Source organism: Epinephelus fuscoguttatus, linkage group LG15, assembly GCF_011397635.1.
Source record: "Epinephelus fuscoguttatus linkage group LG15, E.fuscoguttatus.final_Chr_v1".
In the NCBI taxonomy this organism is placed as follows: Eukaryota; Metazoa; Chordata; class Actinopteri; order Perciformes; family Serranidae; genus Epinephelus; species Epinephelus fuscoguttatus.
This window is the reverse complement of record NC_064766.1, coordinates 18,910,038-18,931,790: the sequence shown is the minus strand read 5'-3', so window position 1 is coordinate 18,931,790 and position 21,753 is coordinate 18,910,038. Positions and strand designations below refer to the sequence as shown.

At 41.9% G+C, this 21,753-nt stretch overlaps 1 protein-coding gene across 7 annotated transcripts in view; it reads right to left on the bottom strand.

Moving 5' to 3' along the window:
- The window catches only part of LOC125902498 (receptor-type tyrosine-protein phosphatase mu-like), a 225,238-nt gene that overhangs the window by 109,972 nt on the left and 93,513 nt on the right, over positions 1-21,753 (bottom strand). For all 7 annotated transcript variants that reach the window (XM_049598881.1, XM_049598884.1, XM_049598883.1 and 4 more), the window contains exons 8-9: positions 2,599-2,907; positions 188-297 (exon numbers count right to left, since the gene is read on the bottom strand). In XM_049598881.1, the coding sequence (XP_049454838.1) occupies positions 188-297; positions 2,599-2,907 (419 nt within the window). The remainder of the gene's footprint in view (positions 1-187; positions 298-2,598; positions 2,908-21,753) is intronic.

The following is a 21,753-nucleotide window of genomic DNA, read 5'->3' as shown; positions in this document are numbered from 1 at the left end:
CTGAACATTTCTCTGACAGCTCTGCACACTACTGCCCATCACAGTTGCGTGAAAAAGGACTCAAAGAAATTCAAAGATATGTGCATGATCCACAGAGAGGTGGGGAAAAAAAATATTAGAAGTTGGTTTAATACTCCAAAGAGCGTTCAGTAACACTAACATATTGCTAACCCAAGTGCTTGCATACCTCGAACTGAGTGATGATCCCGTAGGTCTGCGCTGGTTCTCTCCACTTGAGGATGATCTTCTCCTCATAGGCACTGCCCTGGATGGACTCCAGAGGGACAGCTCCTGGCACTGTGGGAAATTATTACACACACATTATTTCAAACTTGTAGCAGAGTGGTATTTTTCAAGGTAGAAAAAAGCTGTTTAAAAAGCACACACCGTAGAATTTCCATGGATACACATTCATTGATTTGTTTTTTTTCATCTTCCATGCATGTGTGTTGAGTTAAAATGTCAATAAAAATTGGAAAGCAGTTCCTAGTTTGCAGATTTAATCTTTTCTATTATGATTTACCCAGCCCATCACCTCGTGCCAATGTGCATAAACAATCAATCAAAGAGCTCTTCAAGGACCTACAGTACAAAAACGGCCATGAGCCAAAGTCAAACACATCTTAATGGGTATTTGTGAGATTATTTGAAGTCATTGTCACTCAAAACACAATCCCTGACATACTTAACAGGAAAACTGAACACTTTTCGCACGGATAAAAATGTGTTGCAAACAAAGATGAGCTGGTATCCCCATGGGAATAGTGGGAATCTTAATCTTTCTGCAATGTTTACACGTACTGAAATACTGCCAAAGAGATCTGGTCCTTTAACCCCTCATGTGGATTGCTTTCATTCTGTAAGCGAAACATAATGATGTGGAGATGTCTTTTTTTCTCCCCAAGATTTATCTTCAAGAATGCAACTACAGCTACACCCTGCCTGTACACTTGTTCCCATGGGAGTCTAAACACACAGATCCACAGACACACAGAAGTCTGATAGTGAGAAACAGTTGCCACTTTCAAGTTTTCAACCACAGATATCTGAGCCAGACATGACAAGGCTCTCTTTTCGTCAGCTGAGCCTGTTTGTTATCTGGCGGCCGGGGTTCCTTGAGACTTCTATAGAGTTCATTTCCTGTGTCTGCTGAGGCAACACAGAAGATCTTTCATCTTTGAAGGAGGTGAAACAACCACACAACACTGAAGCTTGCTTGTCTGACTCATGTGCTCTCCTGAAAAATATTTGGAGAATCCCAAACTTGTTTTCAGTGGATGCTGTTTATGATCAGGTGAGAATTACCTGTCCATCCTAAAGATCATAGTGTCACAACGTTAACATTAAAGATGACTTTTTTTCTGCTGTTGGAGAGTGGACATGCTTCCTTTTTAAACTTCCAGGTAAAATAAGGTAAAATGACACTGTTGGATATGACTTGCAAGTGTTAAAAAGTGAAAAGTTTTTTGTGTAGCTGTATATTGGTTGCTCATTTGGTTTTGATGGCTTTGAACTAGCATGACTGATGGGATTTATCGGTAATGCTCTATTGAATTTAAGATCACATGTTATTTTAAGCCCCTATTTAGCATCTTTAAGCATTGATACACTCAATAAATGGTTTATAACATTATATAACATTATTATTCTAATCAACATGACCTTTAGCACCACATTTCAAGTGCTACCCATTTAGAGGTGATGAAATTTCAGTGTTTGTGTTGTAGATGTCTTGCCTTTATTTCCTGACAGACAGCTAGCCCTGTTAACATGCAGAAACATAAAGCTCATCGCCCACCCTCTAGTCTCCACTAGTTAGCCTTGGCAGGTGAAAGCTAGCTGGCGGTGCAGCTCATTCACAACTACTGCTGGTATTGTCGTCCCACTGGGATGGGGTTGTTGCTGAAACATGGTGACCACCATCCGGTCTCCCTCCAGGTTGCTTTTGTGAGTGAGTGGCTTCATTTTGAGCCGTAAACGCTGATTAGCATTGTTAACTGTTAGCACCACAAGCTGTGCGGATACAGCCAATGGTGCTAACAGAGCTAACAACGATGCTAAAGCGGGTTTGCAGTCCAAAACGAAGCAGCTTACTTAACAAGGCAACCTGGGATGGAGACCAGAGGGTGGCCACCATGTTTCCACAACAACGCCATCCTGCCGGTTAACCGATTGACCGGAAAACCATTGACGCCCCTCAGTCAACATAATAACATATATAAATGAAACCTTCCAGTTTGTCATAAAGCATTTATTAATGTTAATACACAAATAGAAATGTTTTAAAAACCCAAGGAGACATGTTATTTTCTATGTTATATTATATTAACTAACAGATGATTCACAAGAGGTCTTATGGTTGTTCACAAATATTTTTATAAACACGAAAATATGCTTATGTCTGCTGGGGTGGGCTGGGTGAGTTTAATAACATTTTATCAAATTTTTCCATCCAAAATTATATATTGTAAATATTGCAGTTTTAACTTGTTTGAAAGTTGAGTAAAGTGGTTGTGTTCCTCTTAATATCTAATCCAGGATCAGTTGAGCAAACTCTTGTGTCACACTGTTCAGGAAGTAACCCTGCATCCCACTCACCATCCTCATCAGTCTGAACCTCCAGCTCCGTGCTCTCCTTGACCCCCTCTGGGTTGCGTAGCACCAGTTTGACACTGAGGTTGGTGAAGGGCGTCAAGTTGTGGATGGTGTGCTGAGGGTCGCGGCTCTGGGTGTCGTAACACACCTCCTCGCGGGTCTCGTCCTTGCCGGCCACCCTGGACCGGTACTGGACAGTCAGGTTGTAGCTGTAGCAGCGGGTCACGTTGTAGCCCAGGGGCTCCCAGCGCACTGTCACCTGTTTGGATTGGATGTCCACCACTTCGAGCCTTTGTGGGCCGTGCATGGGCTCTGGCGGGGTGGACAGACAGAGACGAGAGTGTGAGCATACATCAAGATAATCAATTAGGCCACATGAAATGGCAGGGAGCGCAAGATAGTTTCAATAAAATCAAGGAAATTACTGAGGTCTATGCCAGGGCACAGAGAAGGCGGTGTTCCTTTGGGTCAAAGAAAATCTACTCCCAGATTTTTTCATAACACTTGAGACTCGGTCAATACTTTTTTCATATTGAAATACTATTTCTTCTGTTTGGAATTCATATTCCCAGAAAATATTTGAAAAATTTCAAAGCCACAGCCTGATACTGAGCATTGCCACATCCCATCACCGTTGCTAACTCGGTCTCACAGCAGCTGCACACACCAAGACACCACAGGTCTGTTGGTGGAAACCCTCAGCAGGAGGTGTATCATCCCTTCAGAGCGTGCCGTTCCTCTGCTCCTTCTACCTTGTCCTCTGCCTTTTCCTCTCTCTCTTCCATCTCGCCCAGTGGCGGTCAGCTATTAGCACCACACTGATACAGAGTCAGCCAGCCTGCCAATCCAGGCAGGACACAACCCCCACTGCCATCCTATCACCTCTAATCACATACACTCTGTGTCTCCTTGCCTTTTCTCTTCTACTTTCTCTATTTTCCCCTCTCCCTTTCCATCCTTCCATCTCCTCTTCCTCCATCTCTTTTCTCTCCATTCCCCTTCTCTATTTCCTCTCTTATTCTGTGGCTCCCCCATTTCTATTTCCCGCTCTCCCTCATCTCCTCTCTCTGCTCTCCCTGTCTATTTTCCCCTCCTGCTCTCTCGCTCTCTCGCGCTCTCCTACCTACGGGAGGAAAGCAGCCCAAGCACAAGGTAATGGGATCAATTTCCATTCCAGGTTAAATTCGCAGTCCATTTCTCTGGAACTTAACACTTTACCACCTATTAGGAAGAGCCAGGGCTCAATTTCCCCGTTCCCCAGGAGACACAGTCCAGCAATTCAGAGGCAGCCACGGCAGCCATGTTTAACATTCTGGAGGTGCATGGGGGGAGACTGGACTGGAGCTCCAGCATGCTGTTCATTTCCACAGGCTGTACAAAGGACGTGACAAACAAGCCAGAATCTAAATGAACAACACAGTTGGCATCCTTTGAATGTGATAAACACATTTAAATGTCCGGCTGATCAAGTTTCACTGAGGATCTTTCAAAAATATACTGAAATGACTAACAGTAAGTTTTTTGAGACTACGAGACAGAGATGAATGTTTTTTAGGAAATCAGGTTATGACATGTAACATGACAGAAGCTTGTACAAATGAGAGAGGATAATGGCAGGAGAAAAACACCCAGACAAAATGCAGATGCTTTCTTGCTGAATCAAAGACGGAACACATTGAGGTTTCACAAGGAGAAACAAAGGATGTGATCTCTCCTGTGCTTTCATAGAGCAGATGAAATAGGATTAGAAGGGCCAGAAAGAGGCAGAGGGAGAGCTGTTGAAGACAGATGGGGAATGGGATATTAATGTGTAGCATATAGTACATGTAGCATACACAAAGGGCTACAAATGAAAAAAGTATGCCAGGGAAATGGTTTAAAAAAAACATCTTTCCAAAAGTCAGAAAAGGGCAATTAAGCCCCTTTTCGACTGAGCGGTACAATACAGTTCAGTTTGATATGTTTTTTTGTCCGTTTCCACTGTGAAAAGTTGTGGATGGTACCAATGGAACCGTTCCTTATCATCCCTATTTTTGGTCCCCCCTCTGTTGGGGTACCTAGCACACAGATCTGGTACTAAAAGGTGGAGCTGTGAACACTGCAGTCCATTGATTGTTCAATAGAGGATGGTCACCCTGCTCAGGACTGAGTTGTGGCTGGTTTTGAGGCTCATGCATCTACTGTTCATAAGTGGCAAGTTTTACATATATTGGTAAACTGTAACTATAAAATTAAATGATGTTTTGCTGTCTGTTGCAGCAGCTGGAGTCAGAGACAAAATAACATAATTCACCAGGTTGACTGCAAGCAACTTTTAAGGAGGAACCCTAACTTGTAATGTTACTCGATGCATGACTTGACGACGCAAATCCATCAACACACCTTAAATTTTACAGCAACAACTTTGACAACTTTTACTTTAGTTTTGATTGTCGCTCTTGTATGATATACACTTTTAGTAACGAATGGATCTTCAAGTGTTTATATATATTAATTTCGACGGGGTTATGTGAACTGCAGATATCCTAATCCTCACCCAGAAGAAAGAAAGTGTTGTGGAGCGTTGTTCCTGTGGGCTCCAGCAACACTAAACCCCTGAGCTTGCCTGAGAAGGATTAAATGCACAAACCCGCTATTTTTAAATATCCCACGGAGAGAGACTCTCACTGCAGCCTGTTTTATTTTGTTCTGAAAATGTTGGCCCGCAGCCTCGTTCTGTGGGCGATAAAGAAGGTGCAGATTTCTCTCTGTGTCACCGGTAATAAGTAAATACAGTGAGTGCTGGACGGAGCAGTAAGAGACAACAACCCCGCCCACATTTAAGAGTATTGTCTGCAGTGGAAACACTAGGGTCTAGTAGGTACCATGTCTGAAGGGTTACTTATGGTTACACAGGTACCCTTCCGAAAGTGTTTGGTGGAACCTGGGCTTTAGTTTTGCTTTGAGAAGGATTCGTCACTATAGGTTTACACAGAATGCAACACTAAAACCACTAAAATCCTCGATGGAACATGTAACAATCAGCTCTTTAAACAATTTAAACTAGATTTACTGCCTCCACCAACGAGTCAATCTGCAGTTCACATTCACTCTGGTCCACACTCATATAATATATGTAGTAAAGTCTTTGAAGGATTTTAATAAATGTTATTAGGTGTGCTTTTTGGCGAAATGGAAGTTATCACCATATTGACGTGTATGATTCCAGTAAATAATTTCCAGTGAGTACTAAGGGACAATGGGTCTCATTCATGAAACGTGAGCAGAACGAATGTGTGTGTCAACTGTTCAAACAAAATCTACACCTGCTTCTGACTGCTTGTAGTGCTCGTGTAAATAAGATATTGCACATAATTGTTGCTTGTCATACACAGATGCCTATGAAACATTTAAGTTAAACATTACAAGACATTAGAAACATAGCACATTTAGTGAAATCAGTAGATATTTAGCAGATTTAGGCTTTAGATTAGGGTTCTACTGAGTTATTTAAATCAACTTAATACAAAACTGGAAAACACTGTTCTCTGAATAAATAAAATAACGAACCAGCATGCTCCCCCTCTGCCCTCTTTACGCACTGCAGCCCCAACCTGCATGTCATTTAAAAAAAAAAAAAAGTAATTATCAAAGACACGTAAACATTATTTCAAGTTTCTAGTTTTGATCTAATAAGACTTGTGGACTTGGAAAAGCAATTCGGCATCTGTCTCTGCTCACACCTGGCAGTTGCTGATCCTGAATCTGCCAGAGAGTTGGAGATGATGTGGTTTTACACCAGACTATCTTACTTGGTGTTAAACTTAACAGTGGGTCATTGCCAATATTAGACTGCCTGTATTAAGATGTTTTAATAGTGGTTTAATTTCACAACAGTGATAAACAATGCTGAGGCTCAGGGCAAACTGACAGAGAGGTCTCTCCAATGATGCAAGCAACACGCTCGTCTGCAGCAGAGAGCTGTGACTAGCAAGAGCCTCCTCCTGTTGTGCGTTTTTTTTTTTTTTTTGCGTGTGTGCTTGTGCGTTTTTTGCATCAGGTTACCATTTACCTCCTTCCAGGCCTTTGATTTACCTATCTCTGTCACATTACAACTAACAGAAGAAAATTAAATGTTTTTCTCAACCCCACTTCACCTAAAATAACTTCAGTCTTCAGTCACTTGTTTGTTCAGTGTTCGCAGGTTGTCAGGATGCATCTATCCATAGTAATTAACACCTCCATTATCACCTCCATATAAGGTAGTCACTGGCTATTCATGGGTGGGATGTATGCTAATAGCTGACAAGGAGGCGCGCGCTGTCAATTTACGATTGGCATTCATGAATCTAGAGTACGCTTTTAGTACCAAGGCTTTTTATGTGCAATTCTACTCACAGATTTACTAACAGTTCATGAATGAGACCCACTGTTTACATGGGAGTACAGAGGACTGGTGCAACAATCACCTAATGCTCAATATCAGCGAAACCAATGAGCTTGTGAGAGGCAGGATACAACACAAACCTGTAGCCATAACAGTAGACAATGCTTTTAATATTGATGTTGCTGCAAAGTTGCTACGAATTCTAAAATGCGGATGCTTCACACACATCTTCAACCCAGGAGCAGAGCAGATTTGATCAATCACCCCAGTTTCAGGATTAGTGTCACCAATTCATCATCCGGCCAAATGTCTCCCGCTCTGTTCCTGAGTTATGATGCTGAATAATGGCCAGAAAAGTGTTTTTGCAGAGCATTATCTAATATGGGTGGGTTTGATACAGTGATTGGCTGAGGAGCTTTACTAGTTACATGGCATATGGTACATTTCGCTGCTGTGATTGGTTGTAACTGCGTCCAGACTGCTCAGACCAGGCTCATGAAACTGATCAAATATCAGTCAAGATTCAAGCATTTATGTATGCAGCTCCTTATTGTGGGATTTTCTGCAGAAGGACTTAAAGTTGCACTCATTGGTTGCTCTCGGCGGTTTCAAAGCACCATCGCAAGATTTTTGTACACAATCTTCTATATGCCAGTGTCACCGTGTGTCTTAGCTGGTCTTTGTTATCATGTGTAGTTGCCATTTTTGTTTTTTTATGGTTAATTTTTAGAATATATTGACATACTTTTGGGCTTATTTTGTGTTATATATTGCTTGTTTTAGAGCTTTACATTTTCATGCTGTATTTTTGCTCTATGTTGTCTGTTTGTAACTTATGTTGGTGCCAGGACACTCTTGGAAAAGAGATTTTTAATTAAACTAATGAGATTCTGTTCATGTATTGCCTATTTCCCACTTCAAATGTTTTCAGAGTCACACTTTAGTGTACTGTTTAGCTGTAATTTGAGAATGTTTGTGAGTAGGTCACCATTTTTTTCCTGCTTGAAAAGGGACCAAGCACCGTCCCTTCTTGAATGTGTTGCTCAGTGCTTCCTCACACATTTCGTTGTTCTGATTGGTTGGAAGTCTAAACATTTGTGTCCAGAGACATTTTGTTCTGCAGCCTTTACGACAAAGAAATGTACAGACGGACATATCGCCGGATGAACAAATCGAAAACATAATGCCTCCGGCCATGGCTGCCACTCAGCATGGAGGCATAACAATAGCTAAAGAAACTGTGTTCATATTTTTACTAGCTGATAAGTGTTGTGCATTTAAGCTTGCACTGAAGTGCTGCTTATTCTTTGAGAAACCTTTCTGCGATCATGTGTAGGAGTACTCCTTTGAATGCATCATCTTTGATAAAGATTCTCATCACAGAACTGACCTCCAGCGATTGTTAAAATTTAAATTAAATGTCAATCTTTGGTGCAGAATGGTATGTTAGACATTTACATTCAAAGGCATCAGCTGAAGTATCAAATATTCCAAGTGCTTTCATACAATAATTGAACCAACTCCACTCTAGCATCAAACCAGTATGTGGGGATAAATGTTATAATTCACACAGTGATGTGCCATTTTAAACAAATGTAATCACACTAAAAAAAAAAGAGATTCTAACACTGAACCAGTGAAAGAAAACAGGCCTCTTCAAATAGGTTGCAATGTTGGGAAAGCCATCCAGAAAATAGAAGTTTAAACCCCTTTATTTGCGGAACTATCTGTTGGCCGCACTCAGTAGGCAACGGTTACACTAAAAGCACAGAGAATTGCAGGGTGGCCAGGCACAGAAATCAAATTAAACCAGATGCTCTCAAAGTGACAAATGCACCAAAGTGTGAATCTCAAGCAGACGTGCACGAGCGGCTGGGAGGAAGTCTCATTTCGGAAGCGTTCAAGGAGAATGTCACACTTCCGTCTTTGTGGAACATCACAGATAATGTCCACTACACCCTAATTCCTGCCAGTGGAGAGATGCCAAGAAGAATGGGAAGCACTTGTGAAAAAATACTGTTGAGAGAAATGGCCCATATAAGGAAGAAGAAAAAGGAAATAAGAGGAAGCAATTATTTATTTATAAATAATTATAATATATATATATATATATATATATATATATATATTTGTTTTTGGCCCGTGGTGAGAGCATTAGATTTTTTGCTCATGTGCCAACAGAAATAGTGGAGGTACATAAAGGAATATTGGCCACTTAGTAAACAGCTCTTATGACTATTCTACAGCCTCTCCCTGGAGTTTTGTTGAGAAAAGGCTAATTGTTTGTTACCCCATTGGCTCCCTGTAGTGCAAATGCCAGCTGTCTGAGGGAGGCAGTAAAGTGTGAGGATCTGTGGCGGACACCCAATCAGAATGTGTGCCCCGTGACTCAGAATGACATCATCTGTTTTCATGAACAACAAGGTGCCTCATCCATTTCGGAGCCTGGTCATGGTTGACTTTGAAGAAAGAGGAAAGAGAGAAAGAAAAACACCCTGTACCCTCCTCCTCCACTTAATCTCAAATGAACGGGTCGCGCTGAATGGCTGATATCCTTTATAAATCCCTCCGTGTATGGATGGAGGCTATGCAGCCATTTTCAAATAGGCCCACAGGCCCATGAATGACAGCTGATGAGATGAGCCTATTACCCCAGTCTACTGTGACCGCTAGTTTAGTTTTATTGACCGAGCAGTAAGAGGCTCAGTATCAAAAGCGCAAGCACAAATCACAACAAGGAATAACAGGGCTATCTCTTGAAATCCATACCATTTTTTTTTTTTTTTTTTTTTACACAAGCTATCACACACTGAGGGCGACATTGGGGTGAAAGTACTGAAAATATGACTCTAATATCTCTCCAGTATGGCAGATATTTCTAGTGGAATAGAGTTATAATAATGGCTATGAAAGCATCCCTTGGAGCAGGAAATTACTGAGGTCTATCTTATGCCAGGGCACACAGAATGAGCTCCAGCGAGAGCCAGATTGGTATTCCAAGCGGTGGACAAATTATCACCTGCCCCACACTCGGCCATGTAATTGAATAATTTGAATTTGACATTTACATAGCACTATTAGTGATTTTTTTGTCATTACAGCGTGACATTTAAATAATGTTTTTAGAAATTATCAGCACATTATTGCCTGTTGTTAATTCGAATGGGCTCTGCGTACACGCTACTGCAGCTCAAATAATAACATGATTTCCCAAAAATATGAAACAAAAACAACAAATAACCGCATGTTGCAGCCGTCTGTCCTAGAGGGGGCTTCAAATGGTGCACTTAGCCCCTGGGTAGAGCGAGACATTAGTCCTGGATGAAAGGAAGCAAATTGGGCATGTCCGGAGAACAGCCACTTTACTGCGAGACAAGTGTGTGTGTGTCTGTGTGTGTAATATGGGGACAATGTGTGCTTTCTAGCGTGTTTACGGTTGTATGTGAGTAAAGCCAGCGTTCATACGCGTGCACAACGGCGCAGATCTGGTTCCTCAGCATCTTACTGGCTATATGTACAGAAGAATGATTTACTTATCAGATCTTCCTCAGGCTCCGCGGCGTACGAGTCATTCAGAAAGCCAGGATCTTTATCAGATCCACATCGATTAAGAGCAGAAAAGCCTGGTGCTGGCATACACTTCCATCTCCCTGCTCAGCAAACAGAACCAGGGAGGAGGAGGGTGGAAAGAAAGGACTACTTCTCCAATGATTAGAAACCACCGTCAAGTCAATGCGGCTCCTGAGCCTGGGTGCTATCTCATCAGGATGAAAAGGCGCTCAGGTTGAGGAGGAGGAGGTGGAGGAGGAGGGGGCTTTGCTGTTCGGAGATGAAAAAAGAGAAATGCCTCGACTCTCGCAGGATGGCGTGTAGACTGTCGGCTTCCTTGCTGGAGAACGTCAGCCGGGGCTTGTCACACGCAGATGCCTTCATCGTAGACAGTACCAAAACAACATGACAACGGCGAAGATTAAATTCTGGTCGGAGGGCTGTTTTCATGTAAAGTGTTCCATTCTAGGTAGTGAGGCCTGGCATTGCTGTCACTTATCTCTCCATTGCTGTGTGTTATTCACTCTGTTCTGTTTGAGCTGGGCGGGCTGGGAGGCGAGCACATTTGTTTGCCTCTTTCTATTACATCTCAGTGATAGCACTGAGGCCATTGAGGTAATGACATGGGTTTTACACTTAGGAAATCATTTTCATATCCCGCAGAAGCGAGCCATAATGATAGCTTTTGATAACCGACAATCAAAGCTCCATCACCCTCCTAGAGTGCTCCTCTATGCAATCCTCTGGAGGAAGAGAAAGAGAGGAGGGAGGGGGTTAAGAGGGAGAGATGGAGAGATGAAGGGAGTCAATGTGTGGGTGGGGGGCTTGGAGAAAGAAAGCTAAGATGGGGGGGGCAGAAGTGCCAAGGCTTTTGCTCATCAAATGCAACAAGTCAAACCGGGCCTTGGGGTTGACGCGTGTACACATGTTATAATTGATAGCACTTTAAAAGGCACTGTACGTGGACCTCTTGTGTTCTAACATCACCCTCTACACCCATTACAAAGTCAGAGACAAATGCCCACGTGCTCAGGACACACACACACAGACACTCTGCCCATACACCTTGGAGGCGTGGATAATCACAAGGATTTATTGAATGGTGGTGGTCGCTCCTCACTCTATCAAGTCCTTCTTTATAGGCCTCATGATAAATGAGACTGCCATGATGGGTGAGGATGAGGGGCGGAGGGGAACTACAACGTGCTGGATCGAATTGAAACTGCAGAATGAGCCCCGGCGCTGGGCCGGGCTGGGCTGCCACCTTGTCTGATGAACCCCCCGAAGCTGTAGAGGTGGAGATGAATGGGTGAACGCCTTCCTTCTCACAGCGCTGAATAGAAAGGCAGAGCAAAAAACATGAGAGGGAAAGTAAGATAGACCTCACCAGCACACGAGGGTGATGCCTGACGAAACTCGAGACTGTCATGTCAAACCAAGTCAGTGCTTGTCTTTGTTCATGATCGACCACCTTACTGTGTGCTGCCCTAAAAAAGCAAACAAGCTCAACTGTGTGAATAGAGGGAATACGCTTTGAACCCACAGGTCATTATTACTTCACTCCATCTCTTATAGCCCAGTTTTTTAATGCATAAGATGATTTTCAGATAAATCTGGGCTAAGGAAAGTAATGTTACATTAGCTACTAGTGTAATGACTCATCAATCTGGATTGATGCCTCCATTAAATGACCAAATATCATAAATAATAAGTGAAAACATCGATTCATATTATCATCTTTAAGAAACGCCTTTGTAGTGAAATTCCCATGGCACATCTGTGTCATTGCCAAACAGTGCAGGCAGACAATGGCAGGCAGCCAAGAAAAAGATGATGAGGATATATTATTTACTTGGGAATAAATCGGCAGTGTGGAAATATTTTGGATTTTGGAGAACAGACAAAACACATGCCATATGTAAACGGCATGTGGCCAGTCAGCCAATCAAATGGCAGCAGCTCAATGTATTTAGGCATGTAGACATGGTTAAGATGACCTGCTGGAGTTCAAACCGAGCATCAGAATGAGGAAGAAAGAGGATTTAAGTGACTTTTAATGTGGCATGGTTGTTGGTGCCAGACGGGCTGGTATGAGTATTTCAGAAACTACTGGGATCTTCATGCACAGCCATCTCTAGGATTTACAGAGGATGGTCTGAGAAAGAGAAAATATCCAGTGAGCAGCAGTTCTCTGGGTGAAAATGTCTTGTTGATGCCAGAGGTCAGAGGAGAATGGTCAGACTGGTTCAAGGTGATAGAAAGGCAACAGTAACTCAAATAACCACTGGTTACAACCAAGGTCTGCAGAAGACCATCTCTGAATGAACAACACATCCAACCTTGAAGCAGATGGGCTACAGCAGCAGAAGACCACACCAGGTGCCACTCCTGTCAGCTAACAACAGGAAACTGAGGCTACAGTTCACACACGCTCACCAAAACTGGACAATAGAAGACTGGAAAAACATTGCCTGGTTTGATGAGTCTGGATTTCTACTGCCACATTCAGATGGTAGGGTCAGAATTTGGTGTCAACAACATGAAAGCATGGATCCATCCTGCCTTGTATCAACGGTTCAGGATGGTGGTGGTGGTGTAATGGTGTGGGGGATATTTTCTTGGCACACTTTGGGCCCCTTAGTACCAACTGAGCATGGTTTAAACACCACAGCCTACCTGAGTATTGTTGCTGACCATGTCCATCCCTTTATGACCACAGTGTACCCATCTTCTGATGGCTACTTCCAGCAGGATAACACACCATGTCACAAAGCTCAAACCATCTCAAACTGGTTTCTTGAACATGACAATGAGTTCACTGTACTTCAATGGCCTCCATAGTCACCAGATCTCAATCCAATAGAGCACCTTTGGGATGTGGTGGAACGGTAGATTCACATCATGGATGTGCAGCCGACAAATCTCATGTCAATATGGACCAAAATCTCTGAGGAATCTATGCCACAAAGAATTAAGACAGTTCTGAAGGCAAAAGGGGGGTCCAACCCGGTACTAGCAAGGCCGGTGAGTGTCATGAAACTAGTGATAAATGTACAGATAACAATCAACTAGATTATGTTTGATAGTGAAGAAAATTTTAAATTGGATGACTGGGAGACAAAGATCTTAAGATTGAAGGAGTGCCTGTTTTGCTTGATTTCTACAGGGGTTCAAATATGTTTATCCTCGATGAACATCAGAGTTTTGCAGATTCCATTAGGATATGTTCAATGCATGTGTGTTTTCTGATTTATGACACTGGGAGGGATGAGAAGGATGCATTTTTTTTATGTAGAATGCACCATTATTGTGTTAGGGGCATTTAAACGCACAAAAAGTAGTAGATACTTTGACACCCACACCATTAATGCATCTGCTAATGTGCCTGATAAACCATATATACAGTATATTTCCATGGAATCAGTAATTTCATGAATTAATAATGGTTACTTAGTCCCATCATGTTTGCAACATACTGGGCAGTTCAGTAGTTTAAAGTTCACTGTATCTAAAAGGGGTTTCACAGTTTATTAATCATGAAGGCATATAGTAGGGGGTGGGGTTGAAGTAAGAACTGTGCTGCAGCTTACACCAGTGAAGCTGATATCGTCACTGCTTAAAACTCCTCTACAAGAGACAAACCTCTTTCCGCTTTGCTTCAAATACCAAGTCATAAAAAGTTGCACTTGTCAATTGCAGTATTAGAAAATCTGATTTTAAAAAACGGAAATGGAATATATAACTCAATAAATAAGAGGGTATAAAATGTCAGCGGGCAGTCTTTTCTATCACTGACCATTTAGAGGGATTAAAAGAACAAACCTAGCAAGTCTGCCTCAGGGGCAAAAGGTGAGTCCACCAACCGGATGAAAACAAATGGACAGCCAGTTGATGGGGAGAGCAGAGGCAGCGGAGGTGGAACTGGTTAAATCAATCTTTCATTTCGTTTCCACCAATATGCTGTGCGGTGATTGGGGTCAGAGTGACAGGCAGGAATGACCCCCCCCACCCCCCCACCCTCCTCCCCTCCCATCTGTCTTAACGCATACACATGCCCACACACACACCCACCTCTGCTGTCAGACCGGACTTTGTCTTTTGTGTTCAGGTTCCTGGGGAAAACGCCTGTGGTTAGGGTTTACGCACAGGAAGAACACAAGCTCTCATTTACCGACGGGGACGCAATCTCTACTGGAGCAGCGGGAGGTTACCAAGGTGATTCTTCAACTTCAACACTCCCCAGATGGCCCGTGCGGCATTGTCATTTGTCGCCAAAAACCTGCATGTGTCGCACTCAACTCAGGGTGTTACCCGGAGTGTAAATCAATGTGAAGCGCTTGACTTTGTGAAATGGCTGCTGCGTTTTCTGAGCCACCTACTTAGGAGATGTATGGGATCTAAGATCTAGCTATCTAGGCGGGGGAATACAGGATATAAATCGCAGCCTTCCTGACATTCCTGTCCTTTAGTTGAAGAGCAGACGCAGAAATGTTCTTGAGTTAGAGTTATACAACCAGACTGAATGAGTGCTTCCTGGACGCCGAGCAAGGGGAATGGGACATCTATAATTCAGCAAAAGGATGGAGAAAATCTGTGACAAAAATTACAGCAGATAGACCATGAATAATTAAACACGGGGAATAGAAACATTTAAAGACCTTGAGAAGCATTTCAGTTCAAATTTAAAAACAGCAGAAAAAAAGGATCTTGCCAAGCCTGACTAAACTACAGCTATTTATCATTCTCCCGAGGCTCAAGAGTTGAGGATACAAACAACCTCGATGATAATTGTTTGTGAGGAGCTGGAGAGGCAGCTCTGGAGTAAGAAGAGAATAAGTTTACTTGGATGTCACCAGAGTATCGTTTGAGCACATCTGTTCTCACAGTCTCGATTCCTTCGTGTTTGGGGAATAGATAGATGGAGTGATGGAGATGAGGGAAATAATAATAATGAAACGGCTATAAATGGAGAGTCTCCCTCACTCTGTCTCTCTCCTTTCCTCCTTTCCAACAGCAGTTGTTTGAAGACGTGTCCTTGAGAAGAACGCAATTTGCCTTTTGCATAGCCAATATCATAGAACACAATTCACCATTCTACCTCCAACTGCCTGTGATAAAAAGACTTTTATTGTGGTCCTCCTATAACCTTCCTGCACACCACAAACTCAATCTCCCCTGTTTTCTCTGACTGACAAAAGAACACAAATTCAATGGGCCTCAAACCAAGGCTTTTCATTCGCCTCGCCTCAGACAATATATAAACCCTATAGGTCACATGACTGCCAGCTATTGTGGCCGACAAACCAGACCAATGTTATCTGAGATGGTGAGGTGAAGTGGCTTTCTATTCATGCCTTGAGGCAATAATAGCATTAATTAGACACATCAAACCGAGCAAACAATTTCCTTCTAGACAGACAGCTCTGCTCAATCTCAGCCGTAAAGGGGGAAAAAAGGAACCATCATAAAGGGTTAAACCTCACCGAGGCAATCTGCCCTGTAGACATGCATGACGTTATAGAGGGGAAGAAATAGCAGTTATAGCTGACAGATCATCATTCTACCTTTGTTAATAAAATGTTAAAGCTGGGTTAGACAAGAATTGCCAAGGCAAAATATACTGACACGGTTAAAGGGGAACACCACCTAAAGTAAGAATATCAGTACATTATTTCCATGGCCCAGGATGGTTTAATCAATATTTGTGAACATGAGCTACTCTCTCCCAAAGCCAGAAACCAGAGAAGTTAGTGATGTCATAGGGTATAAAGTCTGGCCTTTATGTCCAAAATAGCTTTATTCTTTTGTGGTGTTCTCAGTTGTGACACAGAAAAATGTACCCATATACTCAGAACATTCCCCTGGGTGCTCTCAGTGTCATCACTGACATCTTTACCAATTCACTGTCTATGGAGCAGCTCCAGACTTTACACTTGATGACATCACAAATTTAAGTTTTAGCACTCTAGTTTTCGATTGGACCACAGAGGTGAGGCCAGCAATGTAAACACAAAAGTCAATGAGTGAGTGAGTAAGCCAGTGAGTGAGTGAGTGATGAAGTTACACAATTGGCCAGGGTGACTGATGACTGCTGACAGAGCCGTGGACACTGACAGTCCTGTATTACTGTATTTATTATTTTCACACACTCTTGTCACTCATCACATGTTGCAATGAGTGAAATTTTTTTCGAATCATTTTCTGTAAACACTGTAACGTTAGCATTAAGCCATGATAAAATTAACAAGCTAGCTAGCTAACTAGCCATCCATCCGAGGGCTAAATGGTTGTTTTAGGTGAGATTTATACTTGTGGCCTATGCTGTTGTGAGCATTTATACTTGTGCAGTGGTGTGTGTTTGTTACACTCTGCACACTAGTGCAAACACAAGTCTGCAGTGGGGTTTTTGTGAAGTGCTGTAAAGTTTATTTGATTCAAAACACACCCAAAACACACTGTAATTAAACATGGCTTAATAGAGACTATTCTTCACTTACTTTACTATAACTCACAGCATTCACAGACAAAACACTTGTCTTTATCTGGACACATTTTCCCCACAAATACAACATAATAACGTTTTTAGCACAAGCCTATGGCATTTTACACTGTAAATTTGCCTTGCGGCTAGCGGCCTTTTTCTCTACTCATATGAAGCCAGAACAACAGTAACATTTAACAAAGGTAATGTTACAGAATTCAGCTCCATTGCAACTCATTAGGTTCACCGAGAAAACAACTGTCTTATACTAAACACGTTTTCCAAACAAATCTACCATGCTAATGTTATTAGCACAAGCCTATGGCATTTTACACTGTATAATTTAGCCTAGCGACGAGCGGAGATCTCCTCTGCTCATATGAAGCCAGGATAAATCCCGAAGTATAAATCCCTGAAGGATAAATCACATATAAGACTTAAAATGCTATTTTGCAGAGGTTACATTTCTAGCTATGGTGTAGGGTACAGCATAGGCTTTACATTGATGCAGAGCCTACGCCGTATGTATGGCGCTGATTTGATGCAGAAGTATAAATTCCACATTAGACGGAGGGGAGAACGGATTACCTCATCCCTTTGTTAATGGAACAACCATGTCTGTATGATACAAGCCTTAAATTTATTTAAAGATATTTTTTGGCCATTTTGCCTTTAATGGACAGGATAGGTAAGTGTGAAGGGGGGAGAGACAGAGAGGGGGGATGACATGCAGCAAAGGGCCACAGGCTGGATTCGAGCCCGGGCCGCTGCGGCAACAGCCTTGTGCATGGGGCGCCTGCTCTACCACTAAGCCACCGACGCCCCTAATCAAGCCTTAAATTTATTTAAATGTTACTATTACATGTTACAATGTCAGAATGGGTGCCGCCACTGATATGGGGAGAAAGTGGAAACGACACACTGTTTGAAACTGAAGTAAATATTACGTGTTAAAAGGTCAGAACGGGTGCCTCCACAATGACAATAGTCTCCTTTTGGTAATGGATGCCAATATAGGATGTTTTACAAACTATCGTTATCGCGTGACTTGGCTCTGATAGTGGCAAATGGTTGCACAGCTTCCACCAGTAACGTGGGGATGTACATACCGAGGAAGGGTTGTGTTATATGATCAGTGGGTACAGCTCCACAGTAGGCAGCTCTCTTCTGCTGTGTGACTGTGTCTAAGTGTTCTGTTCTTCATTTTAACATGTATTTACATCAATTCTTGGGCTGGACCACATGGGGTCTCGCCCTGAAAGCAAAAGCCAAGGCAAACATGACTGGTGACTGCTGGCCACTTCCTGTTTCAAATTAAAAGCCCTCCAGAATTTCATACATGATCTGTATACTAGGCTTTGAGCTAGTCTTGTTTGATTTGGGAGAGAGTTGTTCAAGTTTTCTAACATTTTTGGACTGTCTTTGTCCATAGGAATAATACATAATGATTTTGAAAATGGGTGTAGCTCTCCTTCAAGTTCGACTTGAAATAATGAATGCTGAAGGCGCTAACCTGGTTAGAAGGCTAACAATGCATCTCACAGCTCAAAATCTAGACCCCCTTTTAGCAAACAGTACGTATTGTCAACCTGCATCTCTGTCCTTGGATGTGACAGCTATGCAGCATCTTTTGTCCTCTGCTTCTTTTATTCTTTAAGTATACAGTTTCTGTAAATATACAAAACAAAAATTCCTCCAAAAGAAAAGGTCTCACACTTTACTTTCACAATTTGTGGACATTGGGAAGTCATGCTGTTCCAAATTCAACACAGGTGAAGTAAATTTGCCAGTTTTTTCACTAGAGCTGGACACAATTCCTGAGGGTAAATAAGAATATTCGCAAAGACTCTATACAAGCGGTACCAAGCCCCAACTGTCCTTACATTAAGCCAAGTCATTAAATCTCCTTGTCTATCAAAGCTAACCTTTTCCTGACAAATTAAGAACACGTTGGGAAAAAGGCCTTTTATACTGTAGATTGCACTTTTCAAAGCCTTTTTTTTTTGACAGCTGAACAATGGCCGAAAAAAGGAATGACATTAACTTACCATTATTCATTACTTGTAAGGTTTAAAAGTGGAGATGGAGAAAGAACAGGTTGATTTTTCAGTACTGTAATCACCAGACGATTAACTGTACAGCTTATATCATTCTGATCATGCCCAATATGCTTTTACAAAAGGGCAACAATACAGATCTACACAGAAACACCAATTTAGTTCATGTATTTCATTCTATGTTGAATAACTTCCTCTTGGTATACTGCACCAAGATTGTTTAATCAGTTCAGTGTCATACTTGCATTTGACCATGTCATGAGCTAGTATGCTCTCCATTCAGAATGAGCCCATGACCCACTTTTGGACCACGATCCACCAGTTAGGAACCACTGGTTTAAAGGGTCATTCTAGCCATGGTAAAAACTATACCTTTTTCAAGTCTTAGCTGACAGTTGATCCATCTGAACTGTATGTCTACATGAAGAAAGTTTATTTTAGTAACAGATGTGGTGGCGAAAAGGCCTAGAAATACTTGACCCTTAAGGTCAACTTAGAAGCAAAACATGTTTATTAAAACTGAGCAACCCTGAATGGTCTCACTCTGGGGAGAAGTCTTAGAGCAGTGTGTCCTGGCAAACATTGTGATGGAGAAACTTTGTGATGGGGAAATAGATGTTGGCAGAAAAAAAGTGTGGTAGTACACCAAGTAAGATGAAGATAAGTGCAAGTTCTGGAAACAGCAGGAAATCACACCCACACACACATACACACACGGAAAGTTAGGTATAATGTTTATGTGAGGAGGAGTATAAGAATGTTGGGTGAACTGCTCTACAAGGCTGTCTCATTGTTGCGGTATGTGAAGTTGTAAGCTGTGTCTTCAATAAAATTCCCACGAAAGGCTGTGAATCGACCCCAAGTCATATGAGTTGCTTTTCAACACAGATTAGAAAAAAATTATGAAAAACATGGCCACATTTTAAGATAATGAGATAAATGTATGTAAAAATAATCCTGTGACCAACAACCTCAGCTTTCAGACTGTTGTGAATACTCTGTTACCAACTGTTTTTCCACTTTCTAGACAAGCTGACGTCAGCTTGTGTTGGATTTCTTCATATGGTCATCTGTTTCTGGCAGGCTACATCTACATTATGTAGCCTGCATTGCTACATGTAGCTACATACTAACATCAGGGAAACAGGCAATCTTGGTTGCAATGTTCATTTTTTTCCCTGATTTTGTATCATATTCATGCTGACACATGTCCAGTTGCTTTTTTGGTGGGGGGGGGGCCTTAAAGAGAGGTGCTAAAATGAAGCATCTCAGACAGATAGGGGATACAGGTGTTCCAGACAACATGAGGAAAATGAAGTGATTTTGATCCTTAAAGAATGTAAAGAAAATGAGCCTAATCTCTCCAATACAGGAGCAGGTATAACAAAGTAAGATGTTAGCGATGGTGACAAGTGGTGTGTAAAAAAAGACTGTGAAGAGTTTTTGGAGAGACAGTCATGTTAGAAGTATTTTACTTAAACTGGAAGGTGTCTGCCTCGGCATTTTTATTAAAGCCTCTGATGTACATACAAGAGTTTAGTTTTTTTCAGTCAAGAGGCACCAAATTGTATTTTTATTCCTTAGCATGTTTGGAAAGCTTTATTACAATATTGCTTCACTGAGCATGGCTGCTGAAATGTTTGTCCTTGTACAGGTTTCACTGGCATGCAAAGTATTGTATTGCACATGCAGCGAGAGCTTTCTGAATGCACGTACTAACAAGCACATATTTGACTAAAATGACCTTTCATGAAGTTGTGTTTAATAAATTCCTTGCTTGGTACAGGCACTTCATGAACAGTCTGACAATTGATATTGTTGAGAGGAAAAATAACATGTTTTTGAATAAATGTAAAACTTTTATGAGAAGGGAGATGCTGGGGGAAAAAAAGCTGGAAAATTGGCTTAACATTCAATGTGGCAACTATCGCACTTGTCCTTCAAGTTGTTATGTTCCAGCACCAATGTCACTGTAACAAATGATTGTGCTTGGCAAATAAAGTGATTCTACCATTACTACCATTTTCATGTTGCCAGACACTGCTGTCATTCTTCTGCCTTTGCATTAAAACAGACCTGGCCCTTCACAAATTAACCAGGAGGCTAAATGCAAATAACCAACCTTGGTATGGGTGAACATAATTGCGCAGCTCCTCCCTGCTCTCCACTGTTGTAAACGAGTGTTTAAGGGAGGGCTGATCCCTGATTAACGCTCATTCCCCCGTGTTTAATAGCACTCAGTGCAACAGAATGGCAAAGTAAAAAACAAACAGATGAGACTACTCCCACGTGGTACTGGAGCGCAGATGGAGACAACTTATAGATGGAGATGTGGACTTGGCAGAAGCTGGAGTCTGAGCAGGTGTTTGGACCCAGCATGGACATCGTGTACTGACATTTTTAAAGCGCCCGAGAGCCAGCGAGACAGCAAAGGCCATAGGGTGGAGATGAGGCACACAGGACAGACTGTTCTTTCACCATGGAAACTAGTATGAAATTATCTCTGTGTGCCTGTGTACCCCTAACTCAAACAACTGAGAGCTGATTGATTTAGACGCTGTCAAAAGTAGCATAACTAACAGTCTTCAGCAGAAGTAGGATTACATAAACAAATATTAGAATAGCTGTTTTATTCGAGTAACAAAATGTTTCAAATGCTTCTAAAAGTAGCGTGAATCCATGTTCAAAATGTGTCTGTGACCGTT